Genomic DNA, 22418 nt, shown 5'->3' with positions numbered 1-22418 from the left:
AGCCACTGTACCACCTTTGCTAAACTGAACTTAATGTTTTACTTTCAGTACACAGATTGGAACTCTTCATTCTTGATATAAACATGTCCTTCCAAGCTACCCAAATTAACAAGACTGGATTTTTTTTTTTAAGGAATATCAAGTTTGTCACAAATCTTGAATTGATCATATTGGCTGGAAGTCTAATCCCTGCTTCCTGGAAATACCCAATCATTTCCCAAATCGGATAGATGTTAAGACTTCTTTACCTTTAAGGAAAGCTTCCCAGAAGACTGAAGTCCTTAGAAATTAGTATTGAACACACTAGATACTTAACAGTGTGTTAAGTAAAACTTAAGGGTTCAAAACAAGTATGTACATGAGGTTATGTCTTATGTCTCTGGCCCCTGAATACTCATAACACCATACACTTTTTCCATAAACATTTTTTTCTTCTGCCTATACATTTTAACCTTTTCAATCTCACTAACCAAAAATTATTTCTTTCATTAATTTTTCAAGGCTCTGTCATGATTTTCCAATCTCATTATGTTTACAAGTATCTACTGGAGAAACGGAAAATAATATTAACATGACAAAAAGTAGCCTACTCGGGTATTAGGAAGCAGGAAGTCTAGCATGAATTACATAAAAAGAACTGAATTACAATGTAACAAGCAAATTGATTTTTAAAACTTTTTTTTAATTAGCTTTCTTTTTCTTTAAATAAACTTCTTTCCAATACCTATCACCTATTCTTCCAGGTCTTACTCCTCTGCTCATAAATCATCATCACCTGGCTATTAGTGGGCTACACTTTTAGACCATTTGTTTGATTAAATCAATTTCAAGTTTTTGTTCATGGCAAGAACGTACAGTCTTGGAAATCCAGAAAGAATATACACAATCAGACCTCATTAACTGAAGCTCACTCTGATGCTTCAATTTCAGTTCTTCTTCTAGTTGGTCCTTTTCTTGGGTCAGCCGCTGCCCTAGATTGGAAATCTCCTTTGCGTAGTACTGCTCCATTTCTGACCTCTCTTTCTCTAATTTCCTCTCAAACTCTTGGCTCTGGGTTGATTTTTGGATCTGATCTTTCAGGCCTTCAATCAGCTCCTGAGATTTCACATTCAGCTCCTCTAGATCAGCCTTCTGTTCTTCTAACTCACTGATCTCCATCTTAAAGCCTTGCTCGATGGCTTTTCTCTCCTTCTCAAAGTTCTTTTTCATGAGCTCTATTTCTCGCTCATAGTAATTTACCTGAAATAAATGACAACATCGGGATATTACTAAAGTGTTCCTATGCTTTTCTTACAATGCAGTTCTAAAAATCCAAAAGAGAGAAGCATGATCTTAAAAAAAAACTCTAAAATTTGTTGTTGCATAAAAGCATTAGAAATGAAAATAAAACATAACTCAGTAACTCAAAAAACTCAATAACCTTACTTTTTACAGACTGCACCTATGCTAACCATGTGGGGCAGAAGGCTTAGCAATTATTGAGAGAATCTGACACTGTTTTGACACTCAGTATGGAGAATGAGGGCTTTTTTTTTTTTTTTTGGGAGAGGCAATGGGGTAAAGTGACTTGCCCAGGATCACATAGTTATTAAGTGTCAAGTGTCTGACGCCAGATTTGAACTTAGGTCTTCCTGAATCCAGAGCTGGTGCTCTATCCACTGCACCATCTAGCTGCCTCATGAGGGCTTATTCTAACCATCATGAAGGACACCTAGAAATTTATCTGGAGCCAGAACAAAATTTAGAGAAGAGCTACCGGCCAGTTACGAACAATCAACTCTAGTATTAGTTTAAGGACAGATTCAATTTCGAGTTTTGCCTTAATCGAATCTGGGAGACAAGAGTACAAAGAGCATAAGAGTAGCCTACCTCTTCTAGCTCTCCCTTACGTAATGTGACATGTGATAATCAATTTTTAGTACTGTATCTCAGAGGGGGAAAATGTTTCAAGCAAATAATACTATTAGACTAACAAGATAAAAAAAATAAAAGAACAAGGTACTATTTAATCTCCTCTTCTCTGTCTCTTTCTCTCCCTCTCCCCTCTCTCTTTTTCTCCCTCCCTCCCTCTCCTCTCTTCCTCTCTCTTTCTCGATAGATATCCATATCCATATATAGATATCATAATCTAGATATCTATATAGATGTCTTTATCTACACTCTAGACAATTTGGATATCTATATAGATACAGATATTGATATCTAGATCTTTTGTTGTTGTTTAGTCATTTTCTTCCTGACCTCCTTTGGAGTTTTCTTGGCAAAGATACCGGAGTGGTTTGCCATTTCTTTCTCCATCTCATTTTACAGAAGAGGAAACTGAGGCAAACAAGATTAAATGACTTGCCTAGGGTCACACAGCTACTAAGTGTCTGAAGCCACATTTGAACTCAGGAAGACTTATCTTCCAGGCCCAGCACTCTATCCACTGTGCCACCTAGCTGCCCAAAAGATAAAGAACTAGATCTTTATCCCTATTTATCTCTATATTTATATGGGGAGGCAGGGCGGGAAAGAGAGAATGAACATAGTAAGAGACAGCATGGCATAGTGAGTAGACAGGTAGCCTTAGAGTCAAGAAGATTCTGGGTTCAAGTTCTGCCTCTGACACATACTGGTTGTATGACCTTGGGTAAGTCACATACAGCAGGAAACTATCAAAAAGATGAAAAGAGCAGATGGTACTCATGACAGACTTCTAAAAAGAAAGAATGTAACCAGACAGACTGACATCAGTTATGATTCTTCTGAGTCAAGAGATTGGGCCCAAGAGGCAAACCCGCCAAGCTTAAAATAAAGGGAAATGAAATCCAAATCCTAGATAACACAGTGTCTTGGAGGACTCGCCAATAGCTGGCTATAATCTACATAAAGTCCATAAACATTCCACGGCAATAAATGATGCTGTACATCTGCTTTCAGCATGTCATAACCAAGCTTCATTGCTATCTACATTTCACAAGACTGTCCTCATCACTCTCGTGACTTACTGACTAGCAAGCCCTCATCCCAATCTGTCAGAGAGATGACTGCGTGGTGAATGACAAGACTGAAGCAACTGAACAAGCAAAAATCACTCTCTTTTGGCTAAATGCTCATTTTGTTGACTGTGACTTTCTTTGTCCTCTCTTCCTTTACCTTGGTTTCCAGTTCGATCTTGAGATCTTGGTAATGTTCTTTGAGTTGCTCTAGCATTATCTCTGTTTCTATACTCACTGGTACATGATCATTGCCAACAGAAGTGATGCCTGCAAAGAAAACAGCATTTCATTTCACCCACTGGCAGAAGAGATGGGTCCCGTTACAAATCCCTAGATCTGAAATCGAGATGTCAAGTACTCATGCTTTCCACCTACTACCAGCATAAAAATGTACAAAAACACTACATGCAACATGGTAGAATTCATTATAAAGCTGACGCTGGAGAATAAGAATGACACCCTGTATTATAGTGAGAGAAACAAACTAAAATAGAATATTCCCAATTATCCTAATGACCGGAGCTTTCTGTTAACTGGCATTTGGGTATTCCATGTGGCAATTATGGCCTCAAAGAAGATCTGAAAGTATTTCTGAATCAGAGAAAAAAGGGACTAAATTCACTAATGAAGCGTATTTTATTGTATTCTAAATTTGGAATCTGGTCACCATGCATAAGTGGGTATACCAGTACAATGTGAGGGGACATTTTCATTGGCACTTCCCCAGAGGGGTGTACTATCTAAGATTTAGAGTAGAAGAGTTGCTTGGTGCATATAATTTGTCTAATGTCATACAACCAATATGTATCAGATGCAAGACTTGCTCTTTCTTCGCTATGCAATGCTTCCTGCCATTATATTCATTTGTGTGTGTGTGTGTGTGTGTGTGTGTGTGTGTGTGTGTGTGTGGAAACAGGGTCAGTGACACTGAGAGAGATACTGAGATCAAATAGTACCTTGCTGTTCTATTGATTCAGTTTTCCTGCCAAACAAGAATTTTCCCACGTATATAGTAACACATTAAACTTATCTGGTATGATCAGAAAATGGATTGCTCTGGTTAATTGACTATTGCTGTTTAGTAGAGGGTATGTGTGTGTACATGTGCACATATACATATGTATTAAGGTGTGCATATACACACACACATACACACACACCCTTGCCTTATTAACAGAGGTGCACAGAGAGCTTGGGTTTTAGTGGATAGAAAGTTAGCCTGGGTTCAAGAGCTGCCTTTGATATACTGTGGTCATGTGACTCTGGGCAGGTCATGTGCCCCAGGCAAATTCCTCCTTCCAGTCCATTCTAGATATCATCTGGCCCAACATCTTCTGATCTGGCCACTCCTTTATTTCAAAGATGCCTTAAGGTCAACCAGATAAAGGTCAGACAGATTTAATTGACATTAAAGGACCTACATAATCTGGTTCTACTCTACCTTTCCAGTCTTTTCTCATATTACTTCCCTCTACACATTCCATAGCCTAGATGAACTACCCTCTGTTCTCCCCTGCCCAAATGCCCCATCTTTCCTGCCTTTGTGCCTCTGTTCCCTGGGCCTATAATATCCTATTTTTCCCTCTTCATTTTTTTTTTATTTTTGACTTGCCCAGGGCCACACAGCTAGAAAGTATTAAGTGTTTGGTCTGAGGCTGGATTTGAACTCAGGTCCTCCTGACTTCAAGGCCAGTGCTCTATCCACCCTCTCTTCATTTTTAAAACCCAACTTAGATGCAACCTCTTCCATAAAGCTTTCAGAGACTACTGCTGTCAGGGATGACTTTTCCACCTTGGACCTCACCTATCTTTTTATGCTGTGCCTTTCTAATACACTTACACTATTTCATTGTCTATTACGGTTACCTTAGAGAGTATCTGCCTCTTTTCCCCATGAGATTGTAAGCACCATGAAGGAAAGACATCAAGTCAACAAACATTTTTTAACCATTTACTCTGTGCCAGGCACTGTGCTAAATATTGTAGATACAAAGAAAGTCAAAAAACAGGTCCTGCTTTCAAAGAACTCACAATCAAAAGGAGAAACTGCAGATAACCTGTACAAAAAGATATATACAGGATAAGTCAGAGATAATCTCAGAGGAAGACATGAAGATTGAGAAGAGTCAGAAAAGACTTCTCATAGAACATGTGACTTTATGTGAGACCTGACAGAAGCTAGGGAAACCAGGAAGATAAGGAGATAAGGAAAGTGTTCCAGGCATGGGGGACAGCTAACGAAAATGCCCAGAGTTGGAAGATGGAACAGCAAGGAGGCCAGTGTCACAGTATCACAGAGTATGTGGAAGGGAAGTTTTCCAGGAAGTCTATAAAAGTAGGAAGGCACTGGGTTAGGAAGGCCAATGCCAAGAAGAGATTTATATTTTATTCTGAAGGTAATAGAGATCCCCTGCAGTTGATTGAATAGGGAGGTAATATGGTCAGACCCATACTTCAGGAAGATAAATTTGATAGCTAAGTGCATTTTGATAGCAGAGACACATTTGAGGCAGGGAGACCAACCAGTAGGCTATTACAATAGTCCAGGCACGAGATGATAAGGACCTGGACAAGGGTGGTGATAGCATCAGAAGAGAAAAGGAAATGTGTACAAGGGATGTTATGAAGGCAAAATTGACAGGCTTGGCTACAGAGTCAAAAAGAGTGAGGAGTCAAGAATTACACCCATAGTGCAAGTCTGGGTGCCTGGAGGACGCTGGTACCCTCCGTGATAACAGGGAAGTTAGGAAGAAGTAAGGTTGTGAGGGGAAAGATACAAGTTTAGTTTTGGACATGAATTTAATATGTCTATGGGACATCTGGTTTGAGATATACAATAGGCAGTTGGAGATTTGAGATGACAGTTTAAAGGAGAGGTTAGGGTTGGAGACAAATAGATCTAAAAGCCATTTATTTAGAGATGATAATTGAATCCGGGCAAGTTGATAAGATCACCAAGTGAAATAGAGGGAGAAGGGAATCCCAGGACAAATCCTTGGAAAAAACCTTCAGTTAGTGAGTACAACCTAGATGTCTCCAGCAAAGGAGACTTAAGAAAGAGCGGTCAGACAGGTGGGATGAAAACCAGGGGAGAACAGGGTTGAGAAAACCTAGAGAGAAGACAGTATTAAGGAGAAGAGAGTGAAAGACAATGTCAAATGCTGGAGACAGGTCAAGAAAGATGAAGACTGAGAAAAGGCCATTAGATGTGGCAATTAAGAAATAATCGATAACTTTGTTGAGAGCAGTTTTAGTTGAATGATGAGGTTGGAAGCCAGACTGCAGAGTTAAGAAGAGAGTGAAATAAAGGAAGTGGAGATGCTGATTGTAGATAGCCTTCTCAAGGAATTTAGCCACAAAAGGGAGGAGAGATACAGGACAATAGGTAAGGGGGATTCATGAATCAAGTCAGGGGTTTTTTGAGTAGGCATGTTTGTAGGCAGTAGGGAAGCAGTCAGTAGACCCAGCGAAAGGTTGAAAATAAATGAGAGGGGATAGAGAGAGGGCAATCTGCTGGAGAAGACAGGATGGAATGGGATCACTTGTATATGTAGAAGGTTTTGCTTTGGCAAGGAGAAGGGCCATTTCTTTATCTGAAAAAGGGCTCTTATTTGACAAGGATCCTTGTCTTATTTGACAAGGATCCTTGTCTTATTTGAACTCTATTTCCTTCAGTGCACAGAAGTCTGCCATGCATACAACAGATACTTAATGTTTGTTGTTGAAATTGAAGGGAAAAGTATGACAGATCCAGTGGTACCTAGGCAAAGAAAAATTAGGGGACAGATACTTAGAAAAAAGGAAGATATCTTGTTACCCTGGAAACTGGAAGATAGCATGCTGAAATCTTGTTTTGTATCCATTTCATGAGGATGAGCAGGGGAAGAAGTCAATCCAGAAAGTGTTCTTAGTTTAATATATTTTATGTTTCTGCAATGCCACCACTAATTATAATCCTTATTAGAGAAAACCCTATATGTGACTCTACTAAATATTCTTACCATTTTTGCCTGTAGCAGACAGATTTCTCCTCATTTGAAGGGCCCAATTGACTCTCTGTATTGCTTCTATAAAAGGGAAATGAAAGGAACAACAGAAAGAAAAGAAGGAAGTCTCATAGTTAAAAATAATGTGGTTTTCTCAGTGAAAAATACAGTATATAAAGTTGCCTACTAATGTCACAGCACAGAAGGACTTGGAAAGTTTTATGAGTTAAGAACTACTGGATTTTATTCCTGGCTCTGACAAAAATCAGCTTCACATGTACAAAATGAGGTAGATAGCAATTTGTCTGAAAAAGATCTGGGCATTTTAGGGGATGTGTATTCTCAATATAAGTCAAAAGTGTGATAGGGAAGTCAGAAAAGTCAATGTGATCCTAGGCTAAACTGAAAGATACTGCTTCCAGGAATAAGAAGGTGGTAAGTCCTGCTATACTTTGCCCTGGTTAGACCACATCAGGAATATTTTGTTCAGTTCTAGGCACACAGTTTAGGAAGGCCATGGATAAACTAACCTAGAAGAGAGTAGGGTTGTTGTTGCTTTTTGTCCTTCATTCTTGAGGGCAATGTCATGTCTTGCATGTGAATTGGATGTAACCAAGATGGTGAACAACCTTAAGCTATGCCACGTGAAGACTGGCTGAAAGAACCAGGAATATTTAGCTTGGAAAAGCCTGGGGCTTGGGGTAGGAAGATGATCACTCTCTTCAAGTAATGGAAGGGCTGTCTTCTGGGAGAGAGATTAAGACTTCTGCTATTTGGCCATGGTGGGTAGAAGTTGTTTGGAGGCAGATTTGATATAAGAAACTTGATATAGGCTTGATATAAGGAACAATTTCCTAACAATTGGAGCTATTTAAAAAGTAAAACAGGCTGTGTTGGGAGCTAGTGGGTTCTGCTTCACTGGAGGTCTTCAAGCAGAGGTTGGATGACCACTTTTTCAGATATACTGTAGTGAATTTTTGTTTGAGCTCTGTTTGAACTAGATGGCTGCTAAGATCCCTTCTAACTGAAATTCTATGACTGATTTTCCTCCCTGTGGCTCTACAGTATAGCATTTCAGGCTCCTTAACTTGACAAAACAGAGATTACAAATGATTACTATCCACCACATCTTCATCTTAGAAGGTAAATTCACTGGGGGCAACAGATTTGTTCATTTTCTTATGCTTGCATACCCAGCGCTTAGACTAGTACCAGGCATATAATCAGCACTTAATAAATATTTGATTGATTGACTTTCAAAAAATTAAATTTTCAAGGTGAATGGTGTTACTACTCATGTTTCCTACTTAGATGTTTCATTAGTTCTTTCAGGTACAATTTTTCATATTAATTTAAATATATGGCTTAAAGGAAATCTAGGGAATCTGGAAGTTTCAAGTAGAGACTCTTAGCCTACAGACTGTAAATAAGGCATTCCCATAGAAGTAGAAATCAGTTATTCAGTGAGGTAGTTAAGGCCCCATACTTGCACCATCCTGAAAAAGTCTATGTAAAGTGCTTATTATTGGCATGTGTCCTGCACTGATGATGCAGGGATATAGGATGTACTGACTGCCTTTTCAGCTCCATCAGCAAGGATCAGGTAACTGTTAATGCAGTTTAATGTCTCTGGGTAAAAGTAGGGAAGGAATGAAAATCAATTAAAAACCTTAAGAAATTGAATAAACAAAAAAAAGACTTGAGAGTAGGCTATGTATTTGTATTCCCTTCAACCCATTGTCTCCAGAGGGAGCATTACTAGAGGATTTCCCAAACCTCAACTGTGAATTTCACAGCTCACAAAGTATTTGGGACCACCAGATATGTAACATTTTCTAAATGTAAGGATCAGCTCAAACATTACCTCATACAGGAAGTCTTTCCTCATCCCCACCTCCCCAACTACTTTGTATTTATTTGTTTGCATTGACTTTGTATATGTTTAATCTCGATTTATCTCTGTGTGTTATTTATTTATTTTTAGGCAATTGGGGTTAAGTGACATGCCCAGGGTCACAGAGCTAGTAAGTGTCAAGTGTTTGGTCTGAGGCCAGATTTGAACTCAGGTCCTCCTGACTTTAGGGCTGGTGCTCTATTCACTGTGCCATCTAGCTGCCCCTTTTATGTTTTATTCATCTCCTCTATTATGTAAGCTCCTAGGGGAAAAAGACAGTCTCATTTTTATCTTTGTTCCCCTATTGTCAAGCACAATGCTTGGCATGCAGTGAATAAATCAATGGACAAGGGGAGAGTTGCTTCAGATGCACAGCTAGAGAAGCTAGCATGACCTAGTTGCCCCTTCTCCCTTCTCCATCACTACAACAAAAACCTACTGCTTCTATTTAGTAAAGCATGTTCCCTAATGAATGTTGTTCTCCAACCAAAGTATTTTCCCTGCTTTACAAATCCATAAAGGATCAAGGGTGTCAGAACTACCCCAGAGTCATAAAGAGTAATCTACCCTTTCCTCATTTTCCCATGTGGAAGGAAGTACCTGGACACTTCTCTAGCGGGAGGGAGGGAGGCACAATGTTTAAATAACACTGGACTCAGAGTAAGAAAACTAGAGTTTGAAGCCTGGTTCTCATAATTATTCGCTATGTGAGGCAAGTCACCTCTATGAGCCTCAGATTCCTAACCTATAAAATGTAACTTACCACCTCCTCCACAAAATTGTTCTAAGGATCAAATGGGGTAATAAATGTAAAATGCTTTGCGATCTTAAAGCATAACATAGATGTGAATTACAGAATATGAAAGTTGGAAAGGACCTTAGATATGAAGGGGACTTAAGTACTGTCTAATATAATGGCCTCATTTTATAGATAAGGAAACTCATGTTCAGACAGGTAAGGCGACTTGCTCAACTTCACATAGTATGTGGAAGAGCTAAGATTTGGAATCTAGGACAGGAGACTGTCTTTTCCCCCTAGGAGCTTACATAATACAGGAGATGAATAAAACATAAAAGGGGCAGCTAGATGGCACAGTGAATAGAGCACCAGCCCTAACGTCAGGAGGACCTGAGTTCAAATACGGCCTCAGACCAAACACTTGACACTAGCTGTGTGACCCTGGGCAAGTCACTTAACCCCAATTGCCTAAAAATAAATAAATAATGCATCCAACCTCTTTCTACTCTACCATGCTTCCTGGATGTCAAGAATTCTACGAGATCTTGCCCAGTTTGGGGAAGTTCTTGTGATTTTGTGTAGTAGGGATGCAGGAATGCATTCCAGGGCCCTGAATATAGAAATTCTACTCTTTTTTGAAAGGCATGAGGGTAGAGTAGAAAGAACATTGGACTTGGAGTCAGAGGACACATGGGGTTGAATCTCATCTGCAACTTGCAATGTTCTACAATGTTCCAAGTCCCTTAATTCTCTTATTTGGAAAATGAGGATAATAACACTGACAACACAACATTGTTGTGAAGTTCCAATAGTATAGTAATAGTATATAGTATAGTATACAGTAATAGACATAGTAAATGTATGTAAAGTGCTTTGCAAACCTTAAGAAAGCTATACAATTATCAGTTATTCTTAGGAGTCTTGGCCCTGTCCATGGAAGGGCCTGTATCAATAATACTAACTTTCACATAGCCTTTGCCATGGCATTAGTCTGTTGCATACACTCTTATTCAGACTCAACCCCCTCTGCCCCAGCTCAAGAGCACAGCTTTTTCCCGATACTCTGACACTGCTTACATCGGCTAGCGGTAGCTACCAATGACAGGCCTTCTTCCCAGGAGAAGGCAGCACCCAAGCCAGAGGACTTTTCATTCTTTTCTTCAGGTTACTCCTAGGAATTTTTTTAGTCTTCTTTCCCTCTCTTTGAAAATATTATCTAAAGTGCTGACTGGGAACATTTTGGGGGACATAGTCATTATGGGAATTTGTTTCACTTGACTGTACATGTTTGTAATAGGGGTTTTGTTTTTCTTGCTTTCTCAATTGGTGAGCCAGGGGATATAGGGGGGAGAAAAGGAGGATCTTCATTTGAAATGGGCTTTAATCACACACACACACACACACACACACACACACACACACACACACACACTTTTTTTCCCCTTTTGCAGTGACAATCTGTCTCCCCTGGGCACCAAGAGCCAGTCAATAAGCATTTCTTAAGCACTTTCTATGTGCCACGCGCTGTGCTGAGAGCTAAGGATACAAAGAAAGGGAAAAGACAGTCCCTGCTGTCATGAAACTCACAGTCTAAGAGGGAAGATGACATGAAAACATCTACATACAAACAAGATATATACAAGATTCAAGAAGTGGCATGTTGTAGTAGAAACAACACAGGATTTAAAGGCAGGAGATCTGAGTTCAAATCTAACCTCTGCTATTTACTATCTATGTGGCTTTAGGCAATGGACTCCCTTCCTATGCCTTACTCTCTTCATCTAAAACATGGTCTCTAAATCTCACAATGCTTTCCACCCACACAAAAATTTTTCATTTCCTTTGACCACTGTTTTATAGATACTCATCAGCCTTATGTTGCTGGGACCTTTTCCTCAGCACAGAAGTATAGTGGGAAGAACCCAACATGACTTTACATCAATTTACGTTCAGGAGCATCCGCCCTGAGTGAATCAAGGAGGAGGCCTCACTCATCAGCACAGAAGAAAGAATGCTCTGAGGGTGTTTAGTTCCAAACTTATTCTGTACAATTTTAAGCGTTCTACCTTCTTGATCATCAGCACGTAGAACATATTCATCTGGCACGCTGTCCTTCTCTGGGCTCCATGAACGACGGTATTTGCTCTCGTGCAGCTGGGAGCTCAGGCCTTCCAACTCGCTTTGCAGCTCGTCATTCCTGTCACTTAGGTCCTGTAAGGGGCACAGCCGCACAAACTCAGTCCAACTTGCAGCAGACACATCATAGACTTAGACTCTTGGGAAATTACACCAGATATAAAACCGCCACAGGAAAAAATAAATTAGGATAAGGAAATCTGCAGTTAAGGATGCACTGTGTACTTCATGTTCCCTATGTTTTTTCTATCTCTCAGGTGTTCTGCAGATAGTAACCTGTAACATCAGCCAGATACACTTCTAACTAGATTTTAAGTTCCAAGAGGAAAAGGAATCTCTTTGAGATCAGGGACCATGAATTCAATTTCCTTAGCATCTTTCCCATGGTACCAATAATAATACAGTCCAGGTAACAGGTAGGGACTCATATACTTAATTGATTAATTTACCTATGTAACAAGAAATGAAGTTAAAGATTTGACAGCTTGTGAAATTGCAAGTGCTCTGATCCACGCATCAAGGTGTAAAAAAACTGAAATCTTCAACAGTGATGCTTAAATTTTTTTTCCCAGTTGTGATTTGGTAGTAAAGATTTCAGTAATTTTAAATAAAACAGGGTGCCAGTTTTCCTCCCAATATGCAATATCATACACAAAAATGAGTATGATAAAAACACATATAAACACTTATAAGGATTTGAAAATAATGACAGTCTCAAGGTAGTAGCCTTTTCAAGTACAAAGCCTTTAAAAGATACACCTAGTCTACAATGGAGACACAGAGAAAAAGACACTGGAGTAATCAATTACAGCAAAAAAATGCTGTCTCTGCTGAGGTAACTAGCAAAATCAAGTTTCAAAAACAAGTACAGAGATAATTGAGGAAAAAAGCAAGAACAATTAAATCCCAGACAAATTACAAAAAATCAAAGTTTGCAAATAACCTATAAGAGCACCAAATTGAAAATTCAACTTTCTAAAAAATTATGCTTTCTCTTCAAGTGGTGCAATGGATCTCATATTTTGCACCGAATAAAAGCTATAGACACAGCTAAAGCCAGTCAAAATTCAAGAGGATGGAAAAGTTTTTTAGGCTTGACTTCAGATTGCCCCCATTTCTAATGGCTCATTCAAATGGGGTATAAGGAAACAAGGATTCTGGGATGATTTTCCTCCTCCCCAGATACAAAAATGGGCTTTGATAGTAACCAAGCCTACAGATAATTTCCGTATATATCAGCTTTTAGGCAAGCACTCTTATTCTTATATTCATTATTGAGAGCAATTTTAATGTTTGCTGAATTGAGTATGTCACATAATGGTGACATGAAAATTCCTTGAGGGGAAGAAGGATCTTGCTTGTGTAGGGGAATTCCTCAGACCAGGGATCTTAAGTCCCTCCCAGAGAGTAATTCTTCCACCTAGATCCCTTTGACTAAAGCTCAATAAATCCAGAGGCAAGGCTAGAAGATAAAAAGTTTAATTAACTATCAGCTGATGGGTAGTTGGGTGGCTAACAACTCCATAGAAAAGGGGGAGATAACACATGTATAGGGTTTTAAACAGTTTCATGGCAAAAAGAGTCTAAAAAGGTCTATCAGGCGAGGCTGCTCAGACACTTTCCTTATTTTGCTAAGTGAGACAGGTCATTAGGGGACAGGGGCTGGGTGTCTTAAATTTGAAGTAACTTTGAAGTCCAAGATGTGGTCTGTTCTGGTAATTAATCTACCCAGAATATCTAGGTCGGATCCCAGATGAGATGCAATCAGACTGAGAGTTTGTCTTTATTTACACAACCCTACAGACTACATTTCTTTGACCTCTAAAATGACTATTTCTGGGGGATGTTCCCCAAAACTCACAGCACACAGGTTTGTGCATTTCCTCCGCACTTACATATATTTGTATGCCCAGCCCTTAGTGCAGTGCCCAGTACATACTATGTGCTTAATAAATGCTTTTTCATTCATTGATTCTGGGTGTCCTGTGGGAACTTTTTTTTTCCTGTACCAGGTTGTTCATCCTTCCTTCCCTAAGAAGATCAATGACATCACAAGGGTGATATCTTGATTTGCATGCAAAGTGGACCAGGAAAACTTAATTGACAGGTACCAAAAAATCTCCCTGAGAGCTACAAGTGAACTAGCTGGATGGTCCTGGGTTTAAAGAGTCCTGACCTCTCTTCCTGCTTTTATTTTATAGCTGCAGGTGCAAAGCAAACCAGTTGAGAAAGAGATAAATGGGGGAAAAAAAAAAGAGAGATAAAGGGATCCAAACAACAGGGAAATAAATCACTTCCAAGGGGGAATTCTGAAACACTGCAGGGGTGGTAACTGAAATGAAATAACCATCTACACTGAGCTACAGGTTTAGTGGAAACAGATTAGACTTTTTGTCTAGTAGAGGAGGCTGAATCCATACAGATTAAATCTGCAAAAGTGAAAGTAAAAGGTCAGATCTGAGGTTCTGTGATTGGGAATTCCAAAGTATAATTAGCTTAATCATCTGCTTCTGCAAGACTTTTTTGTAGAATTTAAGTGAGAAAAGACCTGAATTAAAATTTGATGATAAAAAAGTTTGCAACAAGAAAAAATCAATAATAAAAAAAAGTAATAAGATAACAACTTAAAACTCTGAGAGGACAAAACAGGAATGACTGACTGCTCAGGTCTCTGTTCTCTCTTCCCCTCTGGTTATAATCCTCCTATCTTGCAGATTAGTTTGAACTATTACATCAACTGGATATTGAGCAAGTGTTCTTAATCTGGGGTCTATGAACTTTAAAAACTAATAACTGTATTTCAAAATAATTGGTTTTTGATGGAAAATGCTATCTATCCCCAGAAAAAGAACTGATGGTATCTGAATACAGATTGAAGTATACTTTTTTAACTTTATTTTTCTTGAGTTTTTTTTTTCCCCTGTTTTCTTTCACAACATGACTATTATGGATATGTTTTACATGACTACACATGTATAACCTATATCAAATTGCTTGCCTTCTCAATGAGGTGAGATGGGGGAGGGAGGAAAAAAGAAAATTTGGAACTCAAAGTTTGAAAAAAACAAATGTTAAAAATTATTTTTACATGTGTCTGGGGAAAAATTAAATACTTAATAAATACAAAAAAAATTTTTAAATAATTGATTTTCTTTGTAATCGTCTGTATTACATTTTACACATTCAAACAATTTATTCTGAGAGGGATCCATAGGTTTCACCAGACTTCCAAAAAGTCTATCACACACACACCCACACACACACACACACTCACACTCACTCACTCACATTTTAGGAAAAGGGAAGAGGAAACAGAAAAGACAGTAGTTTCCAAATGAGAAGCAAAGCAAGAAAACGGAAACCATTTCTTCTGAAGATTTAGTGACAAATTTTCAACAACTCAAAACAAAACAGTAAGTACTCCTTATAAAGATATATGTAGTAAACCAAATTTGGAATGGGTCATGGATAAATCACATCAAGGGAAGGAACAACTCATCTATGAGTCAATCTTCAGAATGAGAAGAAAAAAAAAAAAACAACCCCCAAAACCTGACCTAGTTAACGTCAAAATGGTAACTGCACAGACACCCAATTGTGGAATTGTTTTCAAGTCAAAGGAGAAGTTAACCCTAACTTGTAGTAAAAATTTCTAGTCTAGCTTATTCCTCTACGCCAAGAGTGGGGAACCTTCGGCCTCGAGGCCACAGATGGCCCGTTAGGTCCTCAAGTACATTCCTTTGACTTAAACCAAACTTAACAGAACAAATCCCCTTAATAAAAGGATTTGTTCTGTAAAACCTGGACTCAGTCCAAAGGCCTCACCCAAGGACCTAGAAGGCCACATGTGGTCTCAAGGTCTCAGGTTCCCCACCCCTGCTGTACCTCATCATCTTTACCCCTATTTCCCCAACCCTGTACACACACACCCACACTCACACATACACACAGCAAGTTTAAAAAGTTGGACTGCTAGGCTATCCATTTAATATAATTTTCAAAAGACAAATACAATCATTCTATAGAAAAAATACTTATGCACACATCCCCAGCATGTGAGGGGTTATATTGCTGGAACAAGCTACCATGCAGAGATGATAAGAGAGAACACCAAAGTATTTTTCTCATGCACACACTTCAGAATGATAGCACAGGCTCACCTTTACCCTCTAGTAATTCCGAAAGGAAGCAGCAACAGCACCAAAGGTTTTTTGGTTTGTTTTTAGATTAGAAGGGGAAAAAATAAGCAGAATGTTGATAATACTTTATTAATAGAGCTTTTAAAAGATACAAACCAAACTAAAACAGTAACAGTTATTACAGCGACCAATGAGTTTATAATTCACTTATTCTTCCAAAATCAAGTGTTCTTTCTCCCAGTACAATAAACAAATCATGTAAAATTATTTTATGGTATTCACTGGTATATTTAATAATGATAATATCAACAGAAATAACCATAGGATGAGGTTATAGTTAATCTATATCAAAGCCAGATGGGCATAGACAGATGTGGATGTGAAAGGGAATCAGAGGCAAGCAACTATCATTGCTGATTTTAAAGGGGAGAAAAAAAAAAAAACAAAGGAAGGAATTACGTGCACAGGAGATAACTGCACTTAGAGGTATTCAGATAACAGTCCATAACCACACATCTGGAGTTAGTTGCATTTTAAATGGTTAATTTTAACCACAGCTATGTCACCTTTAATGTACTAGATCTGTTCCCAACAAGCTAGGTGTAAATCATATTTTAAATTTTCTAAAGGAGCTTCATAATTAAATGAACTTCATGGTGAATTTTTTATAAAGAGAAAAAAAATCTATAATATTAATAATCACCCCACTACATTTATTTAATGGGCAACCAGTTGGCACAGTGGACAGAGTGCTGGGCCTGGGGTCTCATCTTCCTGAGTTTAAATCTGGATTCAGACACTTACTAGCTGTGTGATCCCAGACAAGTCTACTGCTTGCCTCAGTTTCCTCATCTGTAAAATGAACTGGAGAAGGAAATGGCAAACTGTTCCAGTATCTTTGCCAAAAAACCCCAAATGGGGTCACAAAAAGTCAGACATGACTGAAAAGTGGTTGAACAATACTATATTTATTTAAAACATATGGATTTTTGTATACTGGGTTTTCCGAAAGGGAGATATTTCTATATTATCTGTATAATACAACTAGATTGAGGAAGGAAGGAAAGAGTAGCACTTAACACAGTACCCAGCACATAGTAGGAATTTAATAAATGTTTGACTGACTGACATTAGCTATTTAGCTGCAAAGTTACATTAAATTGAACTGAAATTAACATAATTTACCATAATTCTGGCAATATTGCTGTCATTAGCTATTAAGTAATAGGTTATTTTGTTGTTGTTATTGCATACTCCTATGGTGATGAAATCAGGCAAAAAAAGAGGAAGAAATAAGATGCCAAGGTGTCTTATACATGCTTGCTAATACACCTCTGATCTGGAGCTGTGAATTGGTCCAGTATCTCTGCCAAGAAAAACCCAAATGGGGTCACAAAAAGTCAGATACAACTGAAAATGGTTGAACAACAATATATTTATTTAAAACATAGGGATTTCCTTCATTTAACACAAATGGTTCCGTCATTCATTATATTACAGATATATCCAACTTGTGCTTTCACTATACTGGACTTTCAACTTTATAGAGTAGACAAGCAGAAATTTTCTATATCCTCTTTCTCTGAGGACTCTCCCTTTCTAATTTTTTTGCTTCTCAAACCTTTTTTGATAGGTGTAGAACTATTCTGTTTCTTTTGTTGCTTTTTCTTCCTTGTATCAACTTGACCTTTTGACTTTTGACTTTTAGTTGTGGATCAAAGATCTTGAAAATTTCTGAATATACTTTTATTTTTATGGATTCTATTTCATAGGCTTCTTTTTCATTGTTTTAAATTGGTGAGTATACTGTGTGCGAATTTACTGCTGTGTGCTGTTGGGGTGTTTTTCAGTTGTATCCAACACTTTGTGATCCCATTTAGAGTTTTCTTGGCAAAGATACTAGAGTGGTTGCCATTTTCTTCTTCAGCTCAGAGTTAAGTGACTTTCCCAGGGTCATACAGCTAGTGAGTGTCCAAGGCCACATTTGGATTCAGGTCTTTCTGACATCAGAACTAGCTCTGTATCTACTGCACCACCTATCTGCCCCTACCTTTCCTCTTAAGTTCCTGAACATTGCAATGACCACAGCTACATTTTTTTTGCTATATTAAGTCATACTATTGCCTGTAGGTCCTGAACTGTTTTTATATTGTAGGAGACTGCATGAGTTCACATTAGAACCTCTATCAGCTTTTCTGAATTAGTTTACTTTGATATAATTGGTCTGTCAGTTTAATTCATTCCATGGAACTCAAAAAGGGCTTTTCAAAATTCCATTCTAAGTCTGCCCATACTCTTGTCAAAATCACTTGAGACATGAGCATTATTTTTGCCATCTGTTTCATTACACGTTGGCACTTCTGAAGTTTGCATTAAGTGTTCTTACTTTAAGTATGTATTATCAAAACCTTCTGGATTTTAGGCTTTTCCCTCTTCAGATTAAACTAACTCTTCAATTTCCATTCTTATTTCATCTAATCTGGGTTTAGGCATGATGTTATTTCTTACAATTGCCTCGAAAGGATCCAGGCAACTTAGAGTTAAGGACATCACTGACAAAAAACAGTATGAAATGCTTGCCTACAACTGCTAGTATCTGTTTCCATTTTTGTTGTGATTTAGTACTGGTGCATAATAAATGCAGTCTTCTCTTCATTCCTTTGCCAATGTTTCAAAGTTCTTTCTAGGCTTTTACAGATACTATAGCAGTCTCAGGGCACACATAATCATTCCCTCACGTTTACCCCATTCCCCTCATGACATGGACAATAGTTTGGGCTTTGGGGAAAGAGCTATTTTTAAATTATTATTACTAAAACAGTGAATTTAATAGCTTATGAATTTTGTTGTTGTTGTTGAGTTGTTTTGTAGTGGTATCTGACTCTTCATGACCCCATTTAGGGTTTTCTTGGCAGAGATACTAGAGCAGTTTGCCATTTCTTTCTCCAGCTCATTTTATAGATGAGGAAAAGTGAGGCAAACAGGGTTAAGTGACTTGCCCAGGGTCACAGAGCTAGTAAGGGTCTGAGGCCAGATTTGAACTCAGGAAGATGAGTCTTCCTGACTCCAGGCCTGGCACTCTATCCACTTCGCCAACCTAGCAGTCTTATTAAGAATTTTACCCACATTCAAGAGATTACTGAGCTCAAATGTCACCTTCTGCGGGGTTCTTGCTCCCCCCACTTCCCTCTCCCTCCCTCTGGCTAGAGCCTTCTCCTCTAAGATGACCCTTCATCTACTCTGTATGTGTCTTATTGGATGTGTCTTATGTGTACTTGATTATTTACATGTCATCTCCCCATTAAAGAGTAAGCTTCCTGTTGTCTTTTCTTGTATCCACAGCACCTTAACACAGTGCCTGGCACACAGTAAACATCTAAATGTTTGTTGACTGATGGATTGAGTGAAACCCTATTTACCTGAACTAGTTTAACATATATTGACAGAATCATCTTAAGACATATAAAAAAAAATCCATTGCTTTAAAAAACAAACCCTAATGCATTGTTGACTACTCTTTTTCCAAAATACACTTGATTTCAGAACTTGAAAGACAGAAGCCTAGAGAAGACTTTGCTTTACGTACTTTTTTTTTTAACTTTATTTTTTCTTATTGGTTTTTATTGTGGGGGTGTTTTCTTTCACAACATGACTAATATGGAAATATGTTTCACATGACTGCACATGTATAACCTATATCAAATTGCTTGCCTTCTCAATGAGGAGGGAGGAGAGGGAGATAATTTAGAACTCAAAATTTTAAAAAATGAATCTTAAATTATTGTCTTTATATGTAATTGGGGAAAAAATAAAATGTTTAAAAAAAAAAAAAAGACTTTGCTTTTTCCATCATTCAATTCCAGATGCAGGACTTAAGACTAGAGTTTTGCACATTTCCACATATTAATTTATCAATCAATAGCAATATAATGTTTATATGTATACATATATTTTTATAGCATGATGCCTCTAGCCTACTGAATGTCTCTATCAATACCCTCCCCCTTCCCCAATCACTTTACAATTACAAAAGAAAACTCAGAGGGACTCAGTCTCTTTATTCTATTTAAATAAAGCTAAAGCAATGCTCATTGACTAATAAAGAAGGCACTGATTTCTTTGGTCTACTGTAAATGGCTATGCTAACAAGGATACATATATTCCTTTATAACAATTTAAACAACCTCTTTTTGCTGTAATAAGTATCTTTTGGCCTATGAGTTGTACCAGCTCATTCAGGCTCCTGTTCCTGTTCCTGTCTCTGTCTCTCCCTTCTCGGCGACCACCCCACCCCCCATCTTGTGCTGGCTTATTTGGGCAGTTGCAAGTAAGGATCCTGAAAATTCTCACAACTATATGTATGTGTACGTTAATGTGTATTTGTATTTGTGTCTATGTATATATACACATATGCACAGGAGTGTGATGAAACTCAAATGAGTTAGTGGATATAAAAAACTTTGCAAAACTTAAAATGCTATATAGATGCCAGTTATTGTTATTATTATTATTATTATTATTATTATTATTATTATTATTAACCACTAGTCACCAGGCCTTCAGTCCGGTGAAGTCTTCATTCCCTGACCTCAGCTCCAGCAATATGAATAGACCAATACAGTGGGGTACTGGTAAATGTTTAACAATCTAATTCACCAGGGGAAAAAAATGTATGCACAAACACTTTCAAGTTTAATCTGCATTATTAACAATTTAAGTCTAGATAATCAATAAAATAATAAATCAAACCCTGATTTTTAGCCTTTGCTGATTTCTGAGGTATAATATTCACACTGAAAATTTAACAAGCTGCTCTTATATGGCCCATTAGAGCTGGTTCTAGAATATTTTATACATATATACATGTGTATGTATATGTATATGCACATATATGTTCATGCACGTATACATATAAAATAGTTTTAGGGCATCAAAAAAGGAAGGATCAAAGAAGGCTTCATGTAGAAGTCTCATGAGCTGAACCTCGAAGGAAACTGGAAGTTTCTAGAGATGGATGTGAGAAGGGATTGCAATCCAGACAAAAGTACTGAGGAGATAAAATGTCATGTGTGCGGAACAGCAAACGGGCCAGTGGGACTGGGCCATAGACAGTATGGAAGGCAATAATGTGTAAGAAGACCAGAAAGGCAGAAAAAAAACAGACTGTGAAGAGATTTAAATTTAAAAGAGATTTAAAGATCCAATGGGCAATTAGACATATAAGAGGAAGAAAAGAAGGAGGAACAAGCTTTTAGTAAAATACAGAATCAGGGATAAATCTGTCTTATTACTACTGAAAGTTATCTGTTGACTCAGTATCCCACAGTTCCCAGTCCTGCTTGTTAATCAGTTTTGGGAGAAGTGTCACCTAGTCCCCAGATATTGGTAACATAGCCAAGTCATCCCCTACCTTTGACCTTTATACCTCTACCTGTAAATTGTCACGTTCTTGCTGCTTGAGGAGGAACTGAGATGCAACAGTCCAACCTCTTTTGCTGAGGTAGACCTAACTAAACTGTCTTAAAGTTACCTATAAAAGTTGGCCCCACCTTGAAGCCATTGCTGACCTTCAGTGATCAGTCAGTCAATGTCTTGCTACCTTGACATATTTATAATAAACTCTTTTAATTCTTTTGTCCTGAGTGTTACCTTGTTAATCAACGTGAAAGCCCAACTGAAGAATTTTCCTTTCAACATAACTTTGGCATGAGAATGAAGTTATTTATTGCCTTTTCCCACACTGGTACACATTCCTCCTAAAATGGAGGACTGACTGTATAGTTTTTAGGGTGCTAAGCCTCCTTTAATTATCACCTCATGAGAATATTTGTAAAGCACTTTGCAAACCTTAAAGCATCATTTCAGTCATTTTCAGTTGTGTCTGACTCTTTCTGACACCATTTGGGGTTTTCTTGGCAGAGATACTGGAGAGATTTGCCATTTCCTTCTCCAGCTCATTTGACAGATGAGGAAACTGAGGCAAACAGGGTGAAGTGACTTGCCCAAGATTACACAGCGAGTAAGTGGCTGAGACTGTATTTGAACTCAGGAAGATGAGTCTTCCTGTCTCCAGGCCCAGCACTTCATCCACTGTGCCACCTGGCTGCCCTTAAAATACCATATAAATGCTATTATTATTACTTTCAATAATAACAATGATGATCATGAGAATAATAATAGTATACCAAAGTGAGGAACAGAGGAAGGCTTCTGATTCCAGCACCTAGGCTTAATCCAGGGCAAATTCCAGAAATCTTAGTTCTGCTGCCCCTTGGTGGGGCATGGAAAGGCTTCAGGGGAAACACGTTACTAAATGACAATAGAATCATCAATAATAATATTGTCCTAACTGACAATAGAATCATCAACAATAACACTGTCCTAACTGGCAACAGAATCACCAACAATAACACTGTCCTAACTGGCAACAGAATCACCAACAATAACACTGTCCTAACTGGCAACAGAATCACCAACAATAACATTGTCCTAACTGGCAATAGAATCGTCAACAATAACATTGTCCTGACTGGCAAGAGAATC

General features: G+C 38.1%; 1 protein-coding gene across 6 annotated transcripts in view; it reads right to left on the bottom strand.

The window, feature by feature from the left end:
• NINL (ninein like) overlaps window positions 1-22418 on the bottom strand; it is a 184330-nt gene that overhangs the window by 31706 nt on the left and 130206 nt on the right. For 5 of the 6 annotated variants that reach the window (XM_027853948.1, XM_027853953.1, XM_027853951.1 and 2 more), the window contains 4 exons: window positions 11667-11811; window positions 6983-7048; window positions 3139-3248; window positions 893-1239 (listed from right to left, as the gene is read on the bottom strand). In XM_027853948.1, coding sequence (XP_027709749.1) covers window positions 893-1239; window positions 3139-3248; window positions 6983-7048; window positions 11667-11811 — 668 coding nt within the window. The remainder of the gene's footprint in view (window positions 1-892; window positions 1240-3138; window positions 3249-6982; window positions 7049-11666; window positions 11812-22418) is intronic. The other variant, XM_027853950.1, reaches the window with a different exon arrangement.

The sequence above is a fragment of the Vombatus ursinus genome, unplaced genomic scaffold (assembly GCF_900497805.2).
Source record: "Vombatus ursinus unplaced genomic scaffold, bare-nosed wombat genome assembly UNPS02010219.1, whole genome shotgun sequence".
NCBI classification, from domain to species: domain Eukaryota; kingdom Metazoa; phylum Chordata; class Mammalia; order Diprotodontia; family Vombatidae; genus Vombatus; species Vombatus ursinus.
The sequence above is the reverse complement of the archived record's forward strand: the minus strand, read 5'-3'. Positions and strand labels throughout refer to the sequence as shown.